The following is a 26,595-nucleotide window of genomic DNA, read 5'->3' as shown; positions in this document are numbered from 1 at the left end:
AGGATTGACAGGTCTCGACTTCAAAAAGAAGACATATATGATATCGGCAATATCTATTCTAAGCAATACTTAAAAAATGAGAATATAGGGAACATACTGAGATTGTCTCAGGATGATATGTGATCCAATGAGTGATGTACAAAAAGAGGGCATTCATAATACATGTTGAGATTACTCAAGGGAATCCAAAGACCCAAGAGATTCTCAATATATGCAGGTCACCGATAATCTCCTGTTCTAATTATTCTATCCAATTAAAAATGGGCCCGACAGGAGAAGATGTTTTGATTGGAGTGACTCACGATGGAGGCCTTTACTGGTAGAAATATCAACACAACTATTTGTGATGTTAAAAACTGGGAGTTTCTATTTTGTGTTTTCACTTCAGCATGGCTTTGCTGGTGTTCTCTTTAGCGCAGTCATCATATTGCTCAATGACTGGATTGACAAAGCTTCAAGATACTAATTACAATTACAAATGTATTTGAACAATACAGTCTGAAGGAATGCAGCAATGAGAATTTCAAGCAGAGGACAGGAAGTAAATCAGTTTGAATGTTTCCTCTGTCTCACTTGCTGGTGCCAATATATTTATATTTTTAACATTGATAATAATCTCCTCCCATGCTGTCCACAGCTGATTCACTAACTGTAAGCCTGGCTATTATGTGCATCTATCTATCATGCTTTTAGTTACTTTCTTACATTTACAGCCTTGCTCGATACCATGTTGAGGAAAAGAATCGCTGCAAATGTAATAACACTACCATTATTTCTGTCTGTTCCAAGTGCAGATTTGAATGTATATAAATATGAGTAGAAGAGGCATGTCTCGAAAAGAGACATGTCTTCATGCTAATTTATAAGATAATAACCAATTAGACAATGTTAACAATAATATAAACATATCTATATATGATATATATAATATATATATTATATATAAAATATATTATATATAATATATATTACATATAATATATATAGGTTCCCTGGAATAATATGTCATAGAAATACGGAAGCATCGTGAAAAATGGCTCTGCAACGGTCATGGTGCAGTGGAGGAAGATGGAGCTTTCAAACATGGAGGGTCAGAGACCACATAAGGGCAAATGGTAATGGTAGTAAGGTAGATAAGTTTGCTTTAGGCGAGGGTGGAGCGTTTCAGCAACTATGGCCTTCTTCAAGGAGTGGTTGGGAAAGATTCAGAAGAAGCAGTTTCCAAAACCCTAACTGGAGAAATTTTCAAAAACCTCGACAAATAGTTATTTCAAACCGAGCTGGAGGGAGATGGGAGAAGCATTATGCTGATCACAGGAAATCTTTTACAGGGATGGCCATGGATGATGGATTCAAATTTAATAAGATCTTGCACAACATTCGGAAACCAAAACAACAGTTCACACAAATGGTAATCCCTGATAATCTTCCCATTAATGTTGTGGTTATGAATGCAGCTTCAGTCCTCATTAACAATAAAGAGTGGGAGGCAAGTTTGGCCTTTTTGGAGGAAAGGACTTTCTTTATAAAATGGACTGGACAATAGCCATCGCTGACTAAGATTCAAGGATGGTGCCTAAAAAACTGGGGAGAGGCTTTCAAAATGAAAACCCTAGCTGATAGGTTTTTGTTAGTGATCAGCACATCTAAGAAGGATAAATAAATGGTTTTACAAGGGGGTTTGTATATGATTGAAGGTAAGGGTTTATATGTTAGAGACTGGGCATCTAATTTTAATCCAAGATGAGAAAAAATTAAAAATGCTGTTGTCTGGGTTTGTTTACGTCACCTCCCAGCAGAATATTAGGGAAGAGAGACACTAAAATGTATTGGTGATTCCTTCGATATTTTCACTGATTCATATAATATTGTGGATCCGAAGGACATGTCGATCTATCCAAAAATCCTGGTGGTTATGCTAGATGGGGAAAGATTCCCCACACGTGATTATGGGCTCTTCAAGTGGGGAATGGAGACAGGAAATTGTAGTAGCAGAAGAGGTCAGTGATATTTGTCTCTCAGGTTTAAATGATAAAGGAAAATGCCTGGGATCGGAGAAGGAAATGGAATTGATTAAAGGATTAACAGAAAGGCCTGAAGTATTGGCATGGAATTTGGTGCAATATGAAATTGATATGATTGTCAATAGACCCCAAATAGATCAGAGCCTGCAAGAAGATTGCAACTTTGCAATGGAGGGCCCAGAGCAAGCAGCTCAGAACATGGATGAGGTTTTAATTCTTTCTACTCAAAGAGTCCTAGATACCCCTGCAGAATCTTATGAGCTGAAGCAGTCTAATGTGCATTCGCCAGTGCAAGGGAACGAGCAGTCAAGGGAAGAAATGAAGGATCCTGTTGATTCTGGCTTGAATCAAGCTGGAATAAATTCAGCAGTAATTTCGGACACTTTTGACTGTGAAAAGGGGAATGGAATATTCACCCCAAATGTGCATTTGGCAAATGAGTTTAAGTCGAGAGTTTACCTAGATAATAAGGATTCACAGTTTGTGCAAGAAAATGCAAGGGACGATGTCACTTTCAAAGATATCCAGATTTCCCCAATTAGAAATGCAATCTATGGAAGGATGAAGAGAGTGGCGATAACAGCCTAGACTTGGAAGATTTGTTGGATTTGACAGAAGAAGAAGGGGATTATGATCCATTATAGTATGCAGATGTTTTGGATGTGGAAGGAATTGGACAGATTTCGGAGACACCGTCATCCATTTCAAAACCCAGATTAAAGGAAAAAAAAAAAAAGAGGGCGGAGATCAAATAAGGCAAGACTGGAGATAGCTGGTGTAGCAGCAGACCATACAAAACTGCTGAGATCGGGAAAAGGCCCTGCAGCAATGAAGGTCCTTTCATGGGATGTCAGGGGCCTGACAAGATTTGCCTAATCAATATATGCCTTGATCAGACGAGACTGGAGATGACGTTTCTATAAGACACTAAGTTAGCTTTAGATGGTTCTGAGTCTTTTAGGAGGAATTTGAAGCAGTGGAAGATGGCTTTTGTGGAAGCGGAGGGAGCTTCTCGTGGTTTGGCGGTAATGTGGAAGGACTCTTTGGTTAGTATTAATTTAATTAATCATGGTTCGAATTGGCAATTATTTGAGGTTATTTCACATCAGTTAAGAAGCAGCTTTTTTTTTATTCAATGTTTATGGCCCTAATAATCCATACCAGAAAAGGTTACTTTGGGAGTCACTTTCAGAAATGATGGGTAATCAGCCTAATGATTTATTTATATTGGGAGGGGATTTTAATGCAATTTTATCTCCAAAAGAGAAACAAGGTGGGAAGGGCTGGATAAGTCTTAGTCAGAGGTTGTTTGCTGATTTTGTTATGATGAATGGGTTGATAGATGTTGATCTAAGAAATGGTGATTTCACTTGGACTAACCGGAGGGCAGGATTTGTTAATATTGCTGAAAAAGCTTGATCGGTTTATGCTTGGAGGTGACTGGTCAAGAGTTAATTGGATATGTCAAGCTGAGATCATGCCCAAAACTGGTTGTAATCACTTCCCAATATGCCTGTTTATAAATGAGGATTCTTCTCCAATCAGGGCTCCTTTCAGGTTTGAGTCTGTGGACTAGGGTGGAGAACTTTTGGAAATTTATAGGCCTATGGTGGGAGAATGCCCCCCCACATAAGGGAAGTAAAGCCTTTATCCTCTTCAAGAAACTCAATTTCTCAAGGAGCAGCTTAAGGTGTGGAACAGGGAGGCATTCAAAAACGTGTCTGCAGAAAAAATTAAGACTTGAATTTGAGCTGAACAAGCTCAATTCAAATGTCATCACATGTGGCATGCAAGAGCAGGATTTCCTAAGAGAAAGGGAACTGCTGGAGTATCATTCAAAAATCCTGGCTAGGGAGGAGTCAATGTTGCCGCCAAAATCTAGAGAGACTTGGCTACAAGTTGGTGACCATAATACAAAAAAAAATTCATAATTCTGTCAAGCTGAGACGAGCTAAGAATAAAATTTTCTCCATCCAAAGGTCTAACGGAAATTTATTGGAGAATGGGGAGAACATCAATAAGGAGGCAGTCAGGTTTTTCTTCTCTATTTTTGCAAAGGACCCACCAGGCTTACATGATGCAGAGGATTTATTAAATGTGTTTCCCAAGTGTGTGACAGCTGATCAGAATTTTTTTTAAGGAGTCCAATTTCTAAAAATTGGAAGTTAAATCTGCTCTCTTTAGTCCTGGTGGTGAAACGGCCCGAAGGCCTGATGGTTTTCCGGCTTTCTTCTTTCAACAGGGCTGGCACATCTTTGGTAATGATCTTTGGGAAGTTGTGGAAGAATCTAGGGCCGGTAGCTTCATCTTCAAGGATTTTAATATTACCTTTCTCTACTTAATCCCAAAGAGAAATTAGGCAGTATTCTTTGATGATTTTAGGCTTATTGCCCTCTGCAATATGGTGTACAAGGTGATAGCTAAAGTTATAGGTAGCAAACTGAAATCTGTGTTCCCATCAGTTATTTCGGAAGAGCAAAGTGGTTTTGCACCTGGCAGATCCATTTTTTAAGGTATTATGGTCGCCCATGAGGCGGTTCATACAGTTAAATATGCAAAGACCAGCAAAATAATGATTAAATTAGATATAAAAAAGGCCTATGGTAATGTCCATTGTCAACCATGGTTTTCTTCTGAAGGTTTTGTTAAGATTTGGTTTTGATCTGGTATGGGTAAGCTGGATAGAGAATTGTATTGAGACACTGAGGCTGTCTATTCTGGTTAATGGTTGCCCTCAAGGTTTCTTTGAAACCTCGACTGATTTTCATCAAGGGGATCCTCTTTGCCCGTTTCTTTTTATCATCCTTGCTGAAGTTTTGGGGAGGTCGATCAAGGCATGTGTAGCGACTGGAGCGTGGAAAGATATTAGGGTAGCTGGTAATGTGGATCCAATTACTCATCTTCAGCTTGTGGATGACACTTACTTAATGGGTGATGCATCTGTAGAAGAGGCCAATATGATTAAGTTGGTTTTGGACAGATACTCCAATGTCTCTGGGCAAAATATAAATTGAGCAAAATCAGAAGTCTTTTTCTTCAATGTGGATCAGCATAAACAAAATCAAATATGTGGTATTCTTGTTATGAAGTTTGGAAAGTTACCTGGGAAGTATTTGGGTGTTCCCCTTTTTGAAGGTGCTTTCAGAGCAAATTTATGGAAGGATCTTAGAGATAGTTGTGTTAAAAGATTAGATGGTTGGAAAGGTAAGTGGTTGTCTTATGCTGGTTGCATTCTTCTTCTACAGTCTGTAATTTCAGCAATCCTGGTTTATTCAATGAGCTGCATGAAATTGCCCATTAAAGTTATAAGATATATTGAAGGCCATATGCAAAAAAATTTGTGGAATGGGAATCATGAAGAGGATAAAATTCCCTTGGTGGCATGGGATAAAATTTGCAAACCTAAGAAGCAGGGGGGGGGAGGGGGGTGTAGGTACAAGGAATTGGCAGCTTATGAATACAGCCTTAGGAGCCAAAATGGTGTGGGAAATCTTTACTCATCCACATAGACTTTGGGTAAGAATAATGAAGGCCAAGCATTTGGATACTATGGATGACTCAAGGATTTCTACAGTGTTTAACACCCCCAAGGGCTCTGCGATTTGGAACTTTATTTTGGACTGTAGAATGGTTATAACAGATCACTTGTCTTGGAATGTAGGAAATGGCAATAAGATTTCCTTCTGGAATGACTCATGGTATGGGCTACCCTGCGTTGCTGATTACCTTGAAATGCAGGAGTTAAGGGAAATAATGGAAGAGGTATGGAGGGAAAATTTAACTGATTATGTGGAGGAGTGTTCAACATCTATTGGTCTTCAGACCAAATGGCAGGACCTGAGTACTTTAAATTTGAATGAGGTTCAAATAAGTCAAATCAAACAGATTTACAAAGATCGGCCTATCTTAATCCTTGACAAGGAGGATAGCTTATTCTGGTGTGCAGCTAAAAGTGGTAGCTACTCGGTAAAATTGGGATACTCTCTTTTGGTAAATGATCATATACAGATAGAGTGGCCATACGAGTTGTACTGGAGTAAATATTGCATGCAGAAAGCGGGGGCCATTGCGTGGCTAGCTGTTCAAGGTTGAATCCTAACAGGGGAAAGAAGGAAGAAATATGGTTTTGTTGGGCCTACAAGATGTGAGTTATGTTTCAAGAATTGTGAGGATGTTGATCACCTTCTGTTTGGGTGTGATTTTGCTCAAGAATGCTGGAGGTAAATCAGACAAAATCTATCATGGGAGGGCCCTTTACCAAACTCTATTGCTGATCTATTCTCAGGTTGGCCTATCCCAGATAAGCATTCCACCTTTGCTAAACTTTGGGTTATTATCCCCTCAATAGTAATCTGGGAAATTTGGAAAGAACGGAATCAGAGGATTTTTCAGGGGAAGTATGAAGATTTTAAAAGGACGCATTGGCGCTTGGAGAGAGCAATAAACGAAACTATCAATGCTGCTAATTCCTCAATTAACCCCTCGACACCGTTCTCAGCTTGGGATAGTGCCGTTCAGAGGAGTTGGCCTGGGTTTAAATTTAAATATAGGTATAAAGCAAATAGTTTCGAAAAGGGAAAGGACAGAACTAATGTTATATGGCATCCACCTAAGAAGGGCTGGTTCAAAGCAAATTTTGACGGTGCTTCTAGTGGAAATTCGGGTAGATCAGGGGCAGGGGCGATTGTACAAAATGCCAAAGGTGAAGTTGTAGTTAGAGCAAGAATGAGATTAAATGATGGAACAAGTAAATTGGCTGAAGCGCAGTCTGCCATCTTAGCAATCAAATTATGTAAACAATATAATTTCAGAAAGGTTCATTTGGAAGGAGACTATAGTATAGTAGTTGGAGCAATTAAATTTGGCTACTCTCAGGCTTGGCATTTATCGAATTATGTTTAATATGCTAGACACATTTTAAATAGTTTTATTGATTATAAAATCTCACATATTTTTAGGGAGGGGAATTCTGAAGCAGATATGCTAGCTAAAAGAGCACTATTGCTGGAGAATATGAATGAAAACATAATTGATTAGCTTTATTTATGTTAATGGGTGGGACTTATAAGGTTTGAATCTTTTAAGAGCTTGAAGTTTATTATCGCTGATGTGAGTTTACATGAATGACAATTGATGGCTGTAATCGGCTGTAATGATAAGAACACGATCATTAATTTTCTCGCTTGAGGATTGTGTTAGGGGTGTTGGTGGATGGTTTTGTCTGGCAATATTGATCATGTGGCTATGGGAAAGGTTTGGAAACATGATCGATAATCTAAGTAGGCAATTTTGGCACTGCCCGGCTGGTGGGGTGATGACATCAGCATCAAACGATCCAGAGTATGGATGTGTCATCATAATAGATTAGCTTATGAAAAGCTTTGTAATTAAATGTGTGTATTGACCGATGATGTATAGGTTTGTGTAGGGGTTTGTTTGGGCCTTTTTAAGTTAAAAGGTATGGGGTAGCAGCATGCTAGTATGGCTTCATATTTAAGTTGAGGATAGATGAATCTATGTATTCACACTTTTTATATTAATAAAATATAATATATTACCAACCAAATATATGTATATATATATATATATATATATATATATATATATATATATATATATATATGTAAGTTTGTCTAATTAATGATTAACCAATAACCATAAAGGATTATTTCTAGGTCAATTCAATCTGACTGAAGCTACAACATTAACAAATCCATCCATTCTCCTCCCATCATATTTAAACCCTCTTATCCATCACATCCTATAATATCGAATCCATTTATCCTCCTCTCGTCTTATCTAATCATTTATCGTCCTTTCATCCCTAAAATCCATTCATCCTTATAATCCAAAATTTCCAACCAAATCTAATCATGTGCAATCAAATCCTAATTCATGCATTCCAATATTGCAATCAAGGACATAATCCTTAATCAATACATCACCTTGATTCAAATCAGCTAACAATCGATTGATCAACTTTTAATCAAATCATCATCATGGGATGTATCTTTCCCAATCCTTTGGATGTGCAGTGTTCTTATCATTGACTTTGTCATCCTCATCAAACAATCAATCAATTCCCAGCTTGACTAGGGGCAACATTTTGACTTTTTTTTGTTTGTTGTGCATGTTTGTTTGTTGCTTGTATGTATTAGTCGCGTTTGCATTTATCATGGTCTTTGCATGCTATTTCTATAAAAGCATCATGGTCTTCCATATCATGGTGTCACGAGGCATATGGTTGTATTTGACCTTTTTGATCATGTGATTGGCATTGTTATCTTGATTCCTCAAACCTTGATGCATAATGTCAAAATACAATTAGGTTGTTCACAACACTGCAACATGATTTTTCCTCTCTTCTTCCTTAATTATCCCTATCATTTTCCCTTTCATCTTCCATTTCACTATTGTAACCATTCAAGAGCACACTCGTGCTCTTGGAACCTGCATGTCTTCTTACACAACACTACCTCCTCATTATCCTTCCTCTAGCAATGACTAGGGCATCATAGTACTAGTCTTATCCCTTCTTATCCACTATATTTTATCTCCTTTAGTATAACATCACTTCATGATGGTACATCAAAGAGGGCAATGTAGATCTAAATGTAACCATACATGAACACAATTGACCTTATCCTATCCTAGCCAATTAAATAAATATTTATTATTTATTTTACTTATGAACACAATTCCACCTAAAGCTTTATTAATTTTAATTAATTAAAACTAATCTACACCCTAGTTACCTCTTTTTTCTCTTAAATCCTATCAACAAATTAATCCTAATTAGCCTGATTCTATCACTCCTATCTTCACTGGCCTTTTTCCACAATTTAAAATTACCTCACATCTGAGCATTTTCCCAAATTTTAAACTAACCCCACATGTGTAGCCACCCTACTCTCCTATCTTCCTAGCCACCCTACTCTTCTATTTGTCCCCACATGTCATTTCATCTCATTTGTCAAGGTTGTTCACACATGTGAGAGCACACTTAGCCCCCTTACACAACCCTTCAATCCGTGCCTTGTCCTTGAATCAATATTCATCATCCATTCATAATTCAATCTTGGCCCTTGATCTCTATCATGAAATATCTATAAATTGAGATCTTTAGTCTTATCTCACATGCTATTGTTATGCTTTTGGACTAATGAGCGACCACATTTCTTCATCAACAACACCATTAACACTTTGAGGTTTGCATGTTCTGGTTGAGTAGGTTAAGTTGGTTGCTTATTGCATTTCATCACATTTGCACACAATGTAACATATTGCTTTGAGGTTTGCATGTTCATGTTTGAATAGGTTTAGCTTATGGCTAATTCTCTTGTATGACATTTTCATGCCATACACAAACAAACAAGCAAACTCTCTATAATAATTTATGAACCTGAAGTATACATCCAGAATAGTAGTAATTCTCCATTTCGAAGCTTCTGTATTGTGCTATAAATTTAATATACAGATCACGCAAAATCTCAGAATAAGAAACCCCTTTCATAAAAATGGAATTCGCCACACATTAATATTTAAATCATCACTCTTTCACCAATGTAATAAAGGTAGTAGACATCTAAACATGAGATGAATATTAATGCAGTTAGTTTTCAAGCCTATCAAAATATAAAATTTATAGAACAGCTGAGTTAACTTCTACTTCCCAAAAACATTCATTGATGAACATGTGCTTTGAAAATGCATAAAAGTATGAATTTCCAAAAAAAAATTATTTACTGCTATTTCAACAAAAAATATTTGTGATCATATTGTCTGGCATTCATATTACCTGTCCAAGAACCAGTACCACATCTGCTCTGAGCGTATCAATAGCATGCAGAATCAACTATCAAACATCAATACAAAAGGTACAGCCCACATGTTAGTAGCTTTCATATATTCTGATAATTAAAGATAGCAGACTCGATATCAAGGATTTCAAAACCCAAAAAAAGACATTTCTGATGCACACCTCATAACCAAGGCCTTCCACCCAGCCCATTGTATTGATCACCATACCTGCTGCTCTAGCATCTGCATTGGCAGCAAACCGCAAATCCAAAGTTCTAGAAAGTTCCTTCACCAGTACTTTGTATAATCCTGGGTTCACACTGCAGATGTCATATCTTAGCACATCTTTATAATTCATTCAACCAATTCCAGTGGAAATTAGAACATCAACTTAATTCAAAAGTTGGAATGATAACTGTTAGACCTTGCACAACAGTTAACTTGGGAAAACTATATTTTCGACATATGACTGCACCTTACATAATAACTGTGAATCGGCATGCCATTATAAAAGTAAAATAAAATGTAATACCCTGGTTGATTGTGCCCATAAAAGTAGACAATAGGCATCTCCAGAGGTATTCCTTCAACTGGATCAATTGGCATTTCAATGGGAGTTGCAGAAATGGTTCCAGGAATGGATATTGATCCTTGCCCAATATCAAGATCAACAAATGTAGGTTTCCAGCCCAACCTTGCTGCCCAGCTAAGTAACATCTTTGACAAAGAGCTTTTTCCAGAATCTGTGGGCCCAACCACAATAACTCTTGGTCCCTGTATTAGTATCTAAGTTAGTTAACAGAGAGTAATTTTCCAAGTGTTACCTCAAGGCTACAATTAAGACAAATTGCGAAATTTTTTTGTTATCAGAGATTTTATCTAATAAATGGCATAATTTAAACAATTCACAATTTTATTTACAGAACCAGTTTATCTGCATCCATCTGATATTTGCTAACTAAATCAAAATTCTGGAGACTGAGAAAAACTAAAATTAAAAAATTCTGCAATAAAGACCAGAAAATGTGTATGGAACCTGAGATTTGAAAATTTAAGTTGAGCAAGGAGAAAATACATGATTGTCAAAATCTTAAGATTGTTCAGTTGCCCAACTTGGATTATTTCCCCTAACAGTTTCAACATAAGAAAATGTTTGAAATGCGAACAATTTACTAAACAACAATATAAAGATATTTTGACAAAAAAATGATGTTTCCTGTAGGTATTACTAAAAGATATTTGTCAACGTTACCTATGTGACTATTTCTTGTGACATGGGTCAAAGAAAGTTTAGCTGTTTGTAAATTTGATGTTATTGGGAAAGGAAAAAATATGCAAAATATCAGCAACAAAAGATCAGAATATGTACAGCATACCCTTAATAGACTATTGGAGTCAAACAAAAGAGAGAATATAACATTTTCCCTTCAGGTGTGGCTTGAAGGAAATTGCGTGCATCTGCCCTCTCTCTATTTCTTGTGATATTGATATTCAAAGAAGGTTTAGTTGTTTATTAGTTATTGGCAATGCAAATACATTGTCCTAAGACAATCAGGCAGCTGACAATTGACATTTTTAATTTTCCAAATTTTAGGTATTAATGACAACATTTACATACTAATAAGCTTATTGTAAATCAAATGTTTTCCAATTACAGTAACTCATTCTTACAACCTGTGAGTCTGAAGAAACAGAGATCGATTTTTCTTTAGCCCGAGCTCTACGACGGTCCAGTACAGCATGCACATTAACATAGCTCACCATAGGTGTCTGTATAATATTTATTCATCAAAACTACACTAAAATAATAAATAAACAAAATGAAATAGTGTAAGTGTCACACTTTAACTAAATAAAAAAATAAACAAAACCTCCATTCTCTAATTAACTGTAAAATACAAGAAAAGAAATGAGCATCAGAGTACCTCATCTGCAACATATGCCACTTCTGCAGTACCATCTATTTCCACAGTGGCACCATTCCATGTAAAAATCTGGAACGTAAAAACAAGTGTTAGATATCTATTGACTGTTTTTAAAATCTATGGTTTCCATTTTCAGTGACATATTTTTTAATCTGGACTCTGCATTCTTCGTAGGCAATGCATTGCCAATGCTGCATCTAGAGCTTCAATTTGCAGTTTAAACCATAAAACAGATCAAACCTATGGTAACCAAATCACAGATAATAGATATGTTTGCTATTTTGTAGCCAAGTGCACCATACACCTTTCCCAAGGATGATAACGGAAAGACACTCAAACAACAATTGTACATTTAAAATTAATTTTACAAAAGTCTCTCCACATTCCCAAGATCTCATAAGTTTGACTTTTAAGTTATTACATTTTCTTTGGTGAAAATGAGCAAGCTCAAAAACTAAATAATAAGATCATCTTCGAAAAACAAGTATAAACTCATAACATTTCTAGTGCTACACCGAGTTTTGGGGGCAGGGATGATGGGACGATTAGACGGGTTTCCGGGACGGCAAATCTTTTCGCCAAGTTCAAGGACAGCTATATAAAATATAGGAAACCTTGCAAATATACATTACATTCATATGAAAATATGGATGACACGTGCCATTTATATATCATAGAACCATAACATACAAGTTCACAACATTTCATTGTTTCAATATTCAATATGCATTTATAATTCGGAATTCATTGTCAATATCATATATGCATGTGATAACAAAAAAAAAAGCTTAACATACAAAATACCCAAGGGCTAAAGTGCTGCCATAGTTTCATGTTCAATACAAAAATCAAAGCACGCTGCTGCTCCTCTTCTGCTTCTGCCAACACTGCATCAAAATCAGAGTCATTGCCACAAGCATGCTCCACTGCAAGTGCATCCTGATCTAACGGAATCCCAACCATAGAATCAAAACATACAAGTTCACAACATTTCATTGTTTCAATATTCAATATGCATTCATAATTCAGAATTTGTTGCCAATATCATATATGCATGTGATAACAAAAAAAAGCTTAACATACAAAATACCCAAGGCTAAAGTGCTGCCATAGTTTCATGTTCAATACAAAAAACAAAGCACACTGCCGCTCCTCTTCTGCTTCTGCCAACACTGCATCAAACTCAGTCTCATTGCCACAAGCATGCTCCACTGCAAGTGCATCCTCATCTAACAGGATCCCAACCAATCCCAGCGATGTCTCCTTCTCATCAACCTAGGCCACATTTTCAGGATCAACATCCTACAGTAAAGTTGGGTCTGCCTAACTCTAAAGTCTGACGTTCTTGAAGTCAAAGAACACTATGCACAACCACTAGCTTCTCTGCTCCTCTAGAGGTAAGTCTATTATACTTGAGGGAGTGGATAAAGGCATATGTAGACCAATTCCTCTCTACAACAAAGGAACTGGGAACTTCAATTAATTTCTAAATACCATTTGGGATTTACAATGTGGGCTGCAATATGAAGCGGGGTATTCATTATGTTCCACCTTCGAATCACAATGGTCATCATACGCTGCTCATATAACACCAAAGTAGGATTCTTAGCTGCAATTGTTTTCTTTTATCTTCTCCAAAGTACTGTCAAATGTCTCATATATCTCTCCAACACTAGAAGAGTTTGTATCGGAATACCAAATCACATCTACAATGGGTAAGATGATAGAGCAAAGATGTCTACAAAACGAAAACATACAATTCGAAAGAATTATAAATTAATAGTCAGAATCAGTAATTTTAATTTAATATAAAAATCAGCAATCTAAATACTAATATTTATTTTTTAAATAATTTGCAGCTTACCTCATTGTAGTCCACTGTCATCAAGGATCTTCTGCCCAACTCTAAAGTCTGACTTTCTTGAAGTAGAAGAGCACTATGCACGATCACTAGCTTCTCTACTCCTCTAGAGGTAAGCCTATTACTCTTGAGGGAGTGGGTAAAGGCATGTAGACCAATTCCTCTCTACAAAAAAGGAACTAGGAACTTCCATCCATTTCTAGTTCCACTACCAACACTGCATCAAAATCAGAGTCATTGCCACAAGCACGCTCCACTGCAAGTGCATCCTCATCTGATGGAATCCCAGCCAATCCCAGCGATGTCTCCTTCTCATCAACCTAGGCCACATTTTCAGGATCAACATCCTACAATAAAGTTGGGTCTGCCTAACTCTAAAGTCTGACGTTCTTGAAGTCGAAGACCACTAGCTTCTCTGCTCCTCTAGACGTAAGTCTATTACTCTTGAGCGAGTGGATAAAGGCATATGTAGACCAATTCCTCTCTACAACAAAGGAACTAGGAACTTCAATCCATTTCTACATAACATTTGGGATTTACAATGTGGGCTGCAATATGAAGGCAGGTATTCATTATGTTCCACTTCCGAATCACAATGAGCATCATACACTGCTGATATAACACCAAAGTAGGATTCTTAGCTGCAATTGTTTGCTTTTATCTTCCAAAGTACTGTCGAATGTCTCACGTATCTCTCCCACACTAGAAGAGTTTGTATTGGAATACCATTACGATGGGTGAGATGATAGAGCAAAGATGTCTACAAAACGCAAAGCTACATTTCGAAAGAATTATAAATTTATAGTCAGAATCAGTAATTTTGATTTAATATAAAAATCAGCGATCTAAATACTAATATTTAATTTTTTAAATAATTAGCAGCTTACCTCATTGTAGTCCACCGTCATCAAGGATCTTCTGCCCAACTCTAAAGTCTGATTTTCTTGAAGTAGAAGAGCACTATGCATGACCACTAGCTTCTTTGCTCCTCTAGAGGTAAGCCTTTTACTCTTGAGGGAGTGGATAAAGGCATATGTAGACCAATTCCTCTCTACAACAAAGGAACTAGGAACTTCCATCCATTTCTACATACCATTTGGGATTTACAATGTGGGCTGCAATATGAAGCGGGGTATTCATTATGTTCCACCTTCGCATCAGAATGGGCATCATATGTCGCTCCTATAACACCAAAGTATGATTCTTAACTACAACTGCTTTCTTTAGCTTGATCAATCACACTTTAGAAGAGCTAGAATTGAAGCATCAGGTCCACTCTATATTCCCCACCATCAATTGTAGTAGAGGTTGTAATGTTCTGAACCGAACTCTATGCATAAAAGTGATTTCAAAATGGAATTTCAAATCTCAAACACTGGGAGTACAGTAGAAAGACCATACAGTATCAGCATAGCCATATAATGTTGGGAACGTTCTTGGAGGTGTCTATACATATATGGTTGGGGCCATATGATGATGCCAAGCAAGCAGCACGATAGATATGGGGAGCCCATACGATGAAACCAAGTAGTCTGTACGGGGAATGTGGTGATTGTCGAAAGTTGGAAGGAAACTTGTCTGTACTGTTTACGGTAATGAGTGTGGTCGTACAGTTGGGGAAATGTCTATACAGTAGACTTGGGAGTCAGTACAATGGGACAGTGTGAGAGACTGTGTGTTGGCTGAGAAGTCCAAAAATTTAGAATAGGGTGAGGGTTTAATCCCCCTGAAACCGGAAAGAGCCAAGTAGGGAAGATCTTCCACTTCCAAAATGGCGCACAATACAGAACTCCGACAAGATTTTGTAGTACGAAGAAATAATTCAAATAGCATACCTACAACAACTAATCCAACGGACATATATTCCCCGTCGGAGGGAGAAACTAAGCGCTGGCAAGAGGCATGAGAAACACCTATGAAAACAATTAAATAAAAATGGGTCCAAGAGAACTAAATCAATCGACCCATAAACAAAGATTTTAATAATTTATTTATTTTAATCAGGGACGTCATAGTCCTCTCGTCCTAGAATTTGCTTGCCCTCAAGCAAACAAGGTGTTGGATGTTGAAAGATGCATCATCTTCCCACACGGCATCAACCAACTTACCAAATAGTCCGTAATGGTGTGATTATGTAGTTTCTTCTCCCGAAAGTTAATGACCTCAGTTGGTTCCAATATCAACTTCCCTTCATCATTTAAAGGTGGTAGGATGGTGGATACAAGAATATTTTGACCCACAGCCTTCTTTAGGCAAGATACATTTAAGACATGGTGGATTCAACATCCCTAGGGTAGCTAGAGTTCCTAGGCCACTTCACTTATACACAGAATTATGCCATACGAACCATAGAATCATGGCCTTAGTTTCTCTTTGCCACTTATCTTCAGAGACAACTATTTGTGTGGTTGAAGACAGAGGTATACCAAATCACCCACTTCAAAACTTCTTTCACTTCAATGTTTATCATCGTAGATTTCTTATTGGTTATGTGCTTGTTAGACGTTGTCCTTTAAGACCCTTACAATGTCATGTTCTTCCTGCAACCAATCTATTTCCTTCGGGTGCAAATGTCACCCACGACCATATCTACAAATGAGGGTGCTTCATATCTGAAGAATGCCTTGAAAGTCACCATCCTGATGGACATGCAGTGAGTGGTGTTATGACACTACTCTCTGAGATGTAACCATTTAACCCATGCCTTACGTTGTGTCGAGACATAGTTGTGAGGTATCCCTCCAACCACTTGATTATAATTTATGTTTGTCCGTCGGTCTAAGGATGGTAGTTGTTACTTGGTAACAATCATGTTCCAACCAGTCGAAAGTGATATGTCGAGAAGGTACTGAGAAAACGATTGTCTCTGTCGCTTACAATGTTTCGTGGCAATCTGTGCAAGCGGAAGATTTCCTTGAAAAATAAATCAGTAACATGGACACCTTGGAACAGTGGGGATAGCAAAGAAGTGTGTGTACTTTGTCAATCTGTCAGCCATGACGAATATACAATCTTTCCCATTCGCCTTTCGAAATTTAGTAATGAAATCTATCAAGATGCTAGCCAATTTATGTTCTAGTATGGGTAAAGGTTGAAGCCCGCTAGTAGGGTGTATTCAAATTTGTTGAGTTAGCAAGTTGCGCATTCTTGTACGTACTACAAGACATCATTCTTGAGACCTTTCCACGAAAACCTCTCTATGATCCATCTGTAAGTTTTGAGGAATCTTAAATGCCCAACTAATGGTGAGGAGTTCAATTCCTTCAAAACTTTATGCTTCATTGTGGATTCAGGTACCAGACATATCATGTCCTTGTAGTAGATGATATCATCGACCACCTTGTATCGGTCATCTTGAATATTGTCATCCATCAGTTTCCATTCAAAAGTATTCTTGGAGTACTCTGCCAATAAATACGCCTACTAATTAGCTAAAAGATGAGTCATCGAACAAATGGTGAGTTTTCTTGACAAAGCATTTGCGACAACATTATTCTTCCCCTTCACATATTCAATGTCAAAATCATAGGCCTAAATCTTACTTACCCATTTTTGTTGCCTCTTGTTCAAATCCCTTTGCTCAAATATTGCAAACTATTATGATCGGTACAAACAATGAACTTGGCACCTACTAGGTATTGTTGAAACTTCGTCAGGGCATGCACAATAGCCAGCTTCTCTATGTCATAGATGGAGTATAAGTGCTCCACTCATGTAAGTTTATGGCTCTCATCGGCTATACGGTGTTTTTCTTGCATCAGTAGGATGCTAATGCCTTCTCTAGAATCATCACACTCCAGAATAAAAGGTCAAGTGAAGTCAGATAAAGAAAAGATTGGGAAAGTACTCATTGCTTCCTTTAACTTGTCAAAAGTATGGTGTGCCTTTTCGTTCCATTGGAATGATCCCTTCTTAGTCAAGTTTGTTAATGGTAAACTAAGATGAGAGAAACTCTTCACAAATCTTTTGTAGTAATAGCATAACCCAAAGAATCCCCTCAACACTGAAAGTGACTTTGGCAGAAGCCCATCAAGGATAGCCCGAATCTTCACTTGGTGGACTTGAACTCCATATTTACCAACAACATGCCCCATGTATAATATCTTTTTTATCCCAAACTCACACTTTGACTGCTTGGCAAACAATGATTGTGCTTCCATGATTCCAAGAACTTCATGTAAGTGTTTTAGGTTTCTTCCCATGTTTTACTATAAATGAGGATGTCATCAAAAAATACCTACAAGAACTTACGCAATTGTTTGTTAAAGATGTGATTCATGCGAGACTGGAAAGTAGTTGGTGTGTTCGTCAATCTAAAGGGCATAACCAAGAACTCATAATGCCTGTAGTGACAACGAAAAGCCATCTTTTCCACATCTTCTTCCCGCATGCGAATCTAATGGTATTCGAAACGGACATCTATTTTAGAGAAATAAACTGCACCATGTAACTCATCCAACCATGCATTATCCTAGGAATAAGGTATTCATTTATGATTGTTTACTTGTTTAACGCACAATATTCCACACACATGCAAAACGTCCCGTCCTTTTTCACCAACACCACTAATGATGCAAAAGGGCTAGAGTAGGGACGAATCTATTCCTTCTTGAGCAGCTCCTGGATTGTTTTCTCAATTTCATCTTTAAATTTTTTATAATGGTGGTACAGTGTAGTGATAACCAGTTTGGCATTGGCTTCCAAATCTATGGTGTGCTCAAACCAGAATGGGGAGGAATGCTAGGAGGAATGTTCCAAATGGACTCTGTCCAAGAAAGCAATTTTAAAATGTACTTCCAAATCTCAAATATTGGCAGTACGGTAGAAAGCCCGTCCAGTATCAACAGTCATACGATATTGGGAATATTATTGTTATCCGTATGGATATGGTTGGGGTCGTACAATGATGTCAAGCAAGCAACACAGTAGATATGGGAAGCTTGTACGGTGAGACCAAGTAGTCTATACAGTGAATGTGGTTATTGTTAGAAGTTGGAAAGGACTTGTTTGTACAATGTACAGTAATGACTATGGTTGTACGGTTGGGGGAATCTTCATACAGTGGACTAGGGAGTCCATATGGTGGGGCAATGTGAGAGACGGTGTATAGATTGTGAAGTCTAGATGTACGGACAAAATGGTGGTACGATGTCTGTGGGAGCATACAAGGTATAGAGGGGGAGAGTTAGAGGTCATACAATGGAGTGTAGACCATACGGTTGGGAAAGTGATAGAAACAAGACACAAGGACTAGTATAGATAGAGTTAAAGAGATAGCAATACCTTCTCCGATCACACAGATACAACCCAATACGAGTAATTGCACTTTGATTGAGAAATATGAATATATATATTTGCAAACAAAGAAATAATCCAAACCACATACCTACAACAACTAATCCGACGGACATATATACCCCATCCAAGGGAGAAACTAAGTGTCAACAAGGGGCATGACAAACACCTACCAAAACAATTAAATAAAAATATGTCCAAGATATACTAAATCAATCAGCCCATAAACAAAGATTTTAATAATTTATTTACTTTAATCGAGGACATCACAAAGGCTCATATACCTCCAACATTCTCTCCATGTAGTAAAAGGCATACCTATAATATAAATAATTTTAAATAATTAGAAAATCAAAACATGTGCAACAATAATATTAATAATTTTTAAATGAAGTAATTCAAATTGGCATATCTTGTTTCGGCTGGTTTGAGGAATTCCTTTGAGAAGCACCTAAAGAGCGAGGTGTAGTGGTTGCAGATGAATATTTCAACCTCTCTAGCTTCTATCCTCACAAGGGGTCCAAAAGATGTGCTTGCAAGCACCCTCCTTGATCAAATCAATTGATTTCCACACGTGTTGAATCTCTAATCACCTGTAGAACATTAGCGAGCCCAATCTCCTCTATGGCATCTCTCAAAATGGTGAACCAGAACTTTGCATCCTTACGCTTCTTTAAATAGTCTATGGCTTTTAGATAATAAGTACAATTAGGGGATGTGCCAATGATATTGATGAGTCACTAATGTCCAACATCATTCCATCCATCATCACAATAGAGCAACCTATCCTAACCCAAGTCTATCTAATATCTTCAAACAACAAATTTATCGTGAAGTACTCTTTGTCTAGGAGGTAGTTTAGAGCTTATGATCACAAGGGGGTGGGAATGAAGGATCCATAAAGGTTATAAATTTCACCATTTGTTTGAACTAAGAAGAATGGGCCACATGAAATGGGATAGCATTAACAAACAAAAAATTAAGCAATGGATTACTCTGTAACTTCTTATGCTTGTGCATTAAACATACTTTCGAAACTTCCTCCCTTGACACTAGCACTCACCTTCCTCTTTCCTTTTGTTTGAATAGGACTAGTACTAGCAATGGACGACATAGGCCTAGATGATTAGGCACTTGATAAAGTAGGTGATAGCATTGTCAAACCTTGTTTTCGCATTTCAGCCTCTATGCACAATCTATGGCACTCCATTCTCTCCTCTTCAGTTAAATCTAGACACACTAAACTCCATGCAATACCCAAAAAGAGAGACTTCACCCTTGTATAGCTGACCCTAAAGTCATCATTACAAACATGATAACCCTACACCATAGTTTCTCCTAAACTTTTTTTCTTTTGACTCCTGAGTATGACATATTGGAGACAAGGTTTTTCTTGTTGAAAGGTTCCCTCGCCTGTTTGCTCAAGATTATAAAAGGCGACTTAAACAAATCAGGTTACTTCTGCCCACTCTTCAACACCATGAGTTTGACCACCCCCAACTCATCCTCACTGCTGCTCCATTTGGTTTATAATTTTATTTTAGATTGAATAATATTCAATGAGCTGATAATTTACAAAACAAAAAAGACCTTTTCAAGCTTAAACTTTGATAATAAAAAGTCAAATGAGACCATGGAAGGATGTTTAAACTTATCTGTTCCCAGCTCATCTCCTACAATGAAAAAGCCCTTGCACATATCCCTATTGTTGCTCCTTGAAATGACAAATCAAAACCCTTGTTATTGTTGTTTGAAATAGAGACATGTTGTGATGAAAAATATATGATGATAATTAATATGTAATGTATAGGCCATGTTTTTGGCCTTCTAGGGCATATACGAAGTAGGGGCCCACAAATTATGGGGAAACAAGTCACGTAAGACAGTATTCTTTATTTTATTTTTTTACTTTTGAGTCTTTGAAAAGCATTTTTGTCAACAACTTCCAGCCATCTCAAGAATAGTTGATGGACCACTACGTCGCCCCCAGTTGTCCCCAAGACATATAGCAATCCCTGACATTTTCCATGTCGTCCTTGATTTTCAAGGATGTCCTCTAATTTTCAAAAATTGGGGACGGCATGGGGAAATCCCCTAGTTGTCCCCTCGTCCCAACAATGCCATAATATGAAATGGGGTTTTCATGCTAGAGATAAGTCCTCATGTTACATTGTCATAAATAGTTGTCAAGCATTTTGGGTTAACTCATCATTCAATCAATAGGTTAATTTGTTAAGCGACCTTTGAAAATGACATTGATAAACTACTTAAAGGGCCTATAAATAAGTGGTGGCATCATGTGAAATTGTCAAATTGTAATTTTCGATTTGCTAAAAAATAAAGTTAGCTAATAGTTGTTTCTCAAGTGAATGTAGCCCATATTGGGTGAACTATGTTAAATCTATGTGTTGTTTGTTTTTCTATCTTCTCAATTTCTGCATTATCTTAATAATATGTATTGCTCATATCTAACAAAAACCTAAAACTCGAGAGGCTATGAATTGAATTATACTACTATTTTCGCTTCTCAAAAGCTATGTCATTACATGCTCACACACCAAACAAAGCTTATTGCAAAGATTGACCCTCTTAAATTTCTCTAGGAAAAAACAACACTCACATGTAAGTTAGCTAAATGGGTTATGATCCAAAGTAAATTTCATATAGAATATGTGGAAAGAACCATGAAAGGACAAGCTATAACAGATCAATTGGCAAAGGCTCCTATAGAGGATGACCTTCCCCTTAGCACAAAGTTAGCCAATGATTTAATACTCAATGTTTAATCTAAACATCTGTGGAACTTGCATTTTGATGGCTCCTTCACACAAGGTGGGTCTATGTTGGTAGTCTCTTTGTCACACCAAAAGGAGATTGTATACCTAAAGCTTACAACACACATTTTCCATGTACTAGCAACATTGCAAACTATGAAGCACTAATAATTGGACTATGTCTGGTTGGACAATGGAAAATGTTTGAGTTATGTGTTTTTGGTGACTCAGCTTGTAATCAAACAGGTTGATGATGATTACAAAACAAAATATGAAAAGTTGATGATATATAAAAGAATGGTTGAAGATTTAAAAGCTTATTTCATATCAATTACTTTTGAACAAATTCTTGGGGAATATAACACAACAATTGACAAAATGGTCACAATAGAATCACTTGTAGAAATGCCAAGTAGCACTGCATGGTGTAAGTTATTGGTGGAGCCACTCTTGGGGCACGACTACAACATACCCCAATCTAAGAAGATATGGCTTATCATCTGTCCTAATTCCCATAAGTATAAAGATATATATGCTTATTTATGTAACAATACCTTATCCTCTGACCTTTTCAATAACTACAATAAAACGTTTACACATCAAGCTTCTCATTACATCATTGTTGTTGACAACTTAGATCGTCAAGGTCTTGATGGTAGCTTAGATATCTTGAGCGTGGCAAGGCCAACACAACCTCACAAGAAGTGAATCAGCTTATATCTAGGGCACATTTTGGCAGTCCCACCTTACCTATGAAAATTTTGCGCACTGGCTACTATTGGCCAAGCTTGGAAAAAGATGCTTATAACTTTGCCAAAAAATGCAAGCAATGTTAAATATACTGAAACTTGAACATGCACTTGTCTAAGAATTACAACCAATTGCTACATCTTAGCCCTTCTGTCAGTGGGGACTCAACCTCGTAGGCATAATCCATAGAACTTTAAATGGTCATTAATTAATTATAATTGCAACAAAATATTTCACAAAATGGAATGAAATTGTTCCCTTAACAAATGTATCCAACGAACAAATTACAAGATTTTCCCTCGATTACATCATATGTCAATATGGTGTTCCCCTTTTTATCATTACAAATAACAGTCATCCTTACAAAAATCAAGATGTCAATGAGCTATGTGAGTTCCACTTTCAACACCATTTCTCTACACGATATAACCCTCAAGGTAATGGCTAGGTTGAGGCCTCTAATAAAACTACCGCAAGATTCTTTAAAAGATAGTCGATAAAGTTGGTCGTGACCGGCATATCTAGTTGAACACCACCTTGTGGGCTTATTACATGAGTGTATGCACTTTCATAGGCATCACTCCATACTTGTTGTCTATGGTTTAGAAGTTATCCTGCCTATCAAGGTCAAGTTACCATCTTTATGGATCTCCTTGAGAAAAATGATCTGTGATGAAGACAACATAATCAACCTTGCATGAGCTAGAATTGCTTGATGAAATAAGACAAATTGCCTTTAATCACTTAAGAGGATACCAATAGCACACATATAAAAGACACAATCACTGAATCAAACCAAGCACACTAGAAATTGGTGGTCTTGTCATTAAGGAAAATCCAAAGAATCAACAATATAGAAAGAAAAGGGCAAGTTTAAACCTAATTGGTTAGTTTCTCACATCATTACTACTACCTAATGTGTGGTTTCCACACCATCGACCCATTGCAAATGGGGACCCCCTCTTTTGTTTTAGTGAGTAGGAGTAGTTTTCTTAAATACTTTTAGTTGGCAACATTCAAGTCCCCAAGTTTGCGGTGAGTTTGGACAAATTTTAGTCTCAGGATGCAAGTATGTTGATGTCGCTTAGAGGGTTTTTCACGAGCTAAGTCCAAGTGTAGAGTGGAATTTTTAGCCTAGGAGAAAAGAGGTTTGTTTGTTTGAGAAATAGGATGAAGTTTGTAAGAAAGCTTCTAGTGGAAATTTCAGAACTTCAGAATTCTCCACTAGTGAAAATTTCGCATCTTCTGAAATTTCCCCACATTGAATTTGCCAAGTTCACCACCCTCTAAGGCATTAGAAAATTGGTTTGGCATGAAGGCAACATCATGAACAAGAATAGAGCAAGGAATCACCAAGGAATGTTCAAATGAGGAATTTTTGGAGCACCATATTCGGTGGAAATTTTGCAACTTCAGAATTTTCCACTCCATCGAAATTTCGCATCTTCTAAAGTTTCCCCAGCCAACTATCATCCTTTGTTGATCACCAAGACCATCCTATCTCTCCTCAAATTCAAACTTTTAAAAAAAAAGACAAGATTGAGGAAAATTAGAAATAAAAGATACAAATAATAATATAATAAATGGTTTTGGATTATGATGCAATTATAATTTGCCTCAACTTTGCAAAATGGTTGGTGGGATGGGTTTTATTCATTATTAATGAGATGTTATTTTCAGATTTTTCTTACAAGTTGATGTTTTTCTCCTTTGTTTTGCAAGGAGAATCCGAGAAGGAGAAGGGCCGAATTGAAATTCATTCTTGGAAAATTAGAGCCTCGCGGTGCACATACCCTCCATCGTCATACCAACAAAAAATGACAAGGAGAATTCAAGGAGAAGCTAGAGGGCAAGGTGATGATCAAGGCCTCAAGACTTCAAGCAAATACTACAAGGAGACAACTCAATCCCAAGCACTCAATTAAGGAGGAAGAACTCATGGTCAAGCTATCAACTTGCAAACTCACGTCGGAATCAAGAGCAAATTCAAGAAATCACAGAGGATCCAACTACTTGAGAACATGTTAAAGGAGAATCAAGAAAGATCAAGTTCACAGGTTCACAAAGATGCAAGTTATTCAAGTTGATTCCATGAGAAAATTTCGAAGGAGGGAGAAAATCACAAATGTTAAGGATACTCTATAGGCCAAGATTCCAAGCACAGGATAAGGATGATGAGGTGACAATTGTTTGCCTCATCAATTAGAAAATTTCATTTTCAAGCACACTCAATCAAATTGTGCCATGTGTCCCATTTTCTCATTAGCTATCAAAATCATTGCAATTTTCTTATTGGCCCATGAATTGGTGCCTTCACATAATTGGTTGTAAATTGGGAAACACTAATTAGGGTTTGTGGGAAGAAATCTTGGCCCTTGATCTTCAATTAATCTTGTACCTTCATTGTAATTGAACAATCATAAAAGGCCAAGGTCTTCTCATTTGTAGGAGATTGGTTTAGAGATTAGAGGAGATTAGCTTAGAGATTGGTGGCAATAAAGAGCTAGAGTAAAGTAGGCTTGCTAAGGGAGAGAATTGATGAAGTTGTTGCTATAATAGTTTTCAAATTAATTTATAATTCATTGTTGGTTCTTCATAGTGAATTGCTTGTTGTTACTTTGAAGTGTTGCATGGTTTCCTCAATCTTTCACTTGGAGCAGATTTCTTTTCATGTTAAAGTAGTTTAGTTGAATCGAAGTTACTGTGGATGTTTTCTTGTTTGACTCGAACAAATCCGGACCACTATCCTCTTGTCAATGGTAAGGGTGCCTTGCATGGTAAGCCAATGAAAACACTTAACTTCAATTGATGTTCAAACTTTGGTTTGCATCCAAATGATGGGATTGGAGATAAGATATTGATGTGAAAATCATCTGCATATTCCTTAGAAGCTTGCACTAGGTGTGTGGAGCCGTTGGTGAGATTACATCTAGTAGAGTTCAGGTCATCCATGATTCCTTGCATTTCTAGTTAGAGATAGAATTAGTAGTAGAAGTTAAATTTAATTTGAAGTGGAAAGGTTAGAAGATCAAAAACTATATTTTCATTGCATATTATAGAGCCAAATCTTTACGAGAGCAAGAATTGATATCCATTGAATGAATAACGTAAGTCCCTTTCTAATAACTAGCATATCATATCGTTAAGTAGAGTAAAGTCCACAATAAAGCAGGGACCTTGAAGTCATTTTATGATCTTACTTTGCAAGCTTAGCATGAGAGATGACCTTAAATCAAGAGATGATTGAGTGTTTAGTGTTTTCTCACTCACAAACCATAATAATTTTTTACTAGCACTAACAATTGTATCACTGCACCTTGCTCCACAATAAATGTATTTGATTTGTGAATGAATTACATTTTAGATAAACATATGGCTTTGGACTTCAACAAGATAAACGAGGCTAAGATTGAGTAGACATAACAAACTATCAACATATCAAATCACACATATCACTTATGACAAGGATGATTTCAACATGACACATGATGCATACTTGTTTGATTTAGTTCTTCTGATTTTACCTTTGGTGACATGTCTTTTAGGTTTTTTGGGATGTCTCTGACTAAAGATTTTATCTTTGGGATGTTTTTGACAAGAAGAGTGAGGATGGGGCATGTTCACTTATTTGCTTCTTGTGGACTATTCCTTAGTAATATAATGACTTGTCTTATTACATGATTGTTTAACATTGTCAAGGATGTATGAGTCTCCTATGAATGGAGCCATTCCTTTATTGTCTAGTCTTCCGCCACAAAATGGGTACTTTGACTCATTTGGATTTAATCTTTGGCCAAATAAGTTTGTCCTCTCGTCATAATAAATTGAATGATTATATCACTTAAAAGAACAAGAAATCTTGTCACCTTCATATTCCTTTCTTCTCATCATTTTATTTCCATCATCAACTCATTTAATTCATTAAATTTCTCCCATCCATTTTCTTCCTTTTCTCACATTTGTATCTCTTTCCAATCATCCAATTCCTTCTTTCATACTCCTTGTCCATCAGCTATTTCTTTCACCATCTTCCTATCATTTTCATTTTTCATCTTCCTTATCTCGACAATAATGAATTGCTTTATCCAACTAATGCATGTCTCTTAATTCGAATTTCAGATCAATCAACTTGTTTCTTAGCACATGATATCGTTACTCCCTCATCA

The 26,595-nt window shown here is 36.9% G+C and overlaps 1 protein-coding gene across 3 annotated transcripts in view; it reads right to left on the bottom strand.

Moving 5' to 3' along the window:
- The window catches only part of CLPS3 (CLP-similar protein 3), a 99,189-nt gene that overhangs the window by 47,954 nt on the left and 24,640 nt on the right, over positions 1 to 26,595 (bottom strand). For all 3 annotated transcript variants that reach the window (XM_089821629.1, XM_089821639.1, XM_089821648.1), the window contains exons 2-6: positions 11,750 to 11,818; positions 11,499 to 11,594; positions 10,357 to 10,598; positions 10,006 to 10,144; positions 9,823 to 9,879 (exon numbers count right to left, since the gene is read on the bottom strand). In XM_089821629.1, coding sequence (XP_089677755.1) covers positions 9,823 to 9,879; positions 10,006 to 10,144; positions 10,357 to 10,598; positions 11,499 to 11,594; positions 11,750 to 11,818 — 603 coding nt within the window. The remainder of the gene's footprint in view (positions 1 to 9,822; positions 9,880 to 10,005; positions 10,145 to 10,356; positions 10,599 to 11,498; positions 11,595 to 11,749; positions 11,819 to 26,595) is intronic.

This window comes from Cupressus sempervirens, chromosome 1 (genome assembly GCF_028749045.1).
Source record: "Cupressus sempervirens isolate cs-2001-9-10 chromosome 1, ASM2874904v1, whole genome shotgun sequence".
In the NCBI taxonomy this organism is placed as follows: domain Eukaryota; kingdom Viridiplantae; phylum Streptophyta; class Pinopsida; order Cupressales; family Cupressaceae; genus Cupressus; species Cupressus sempervirens.
This window is presented reverse-complemented; position numbering and strand designations above follow the sequence as displayed.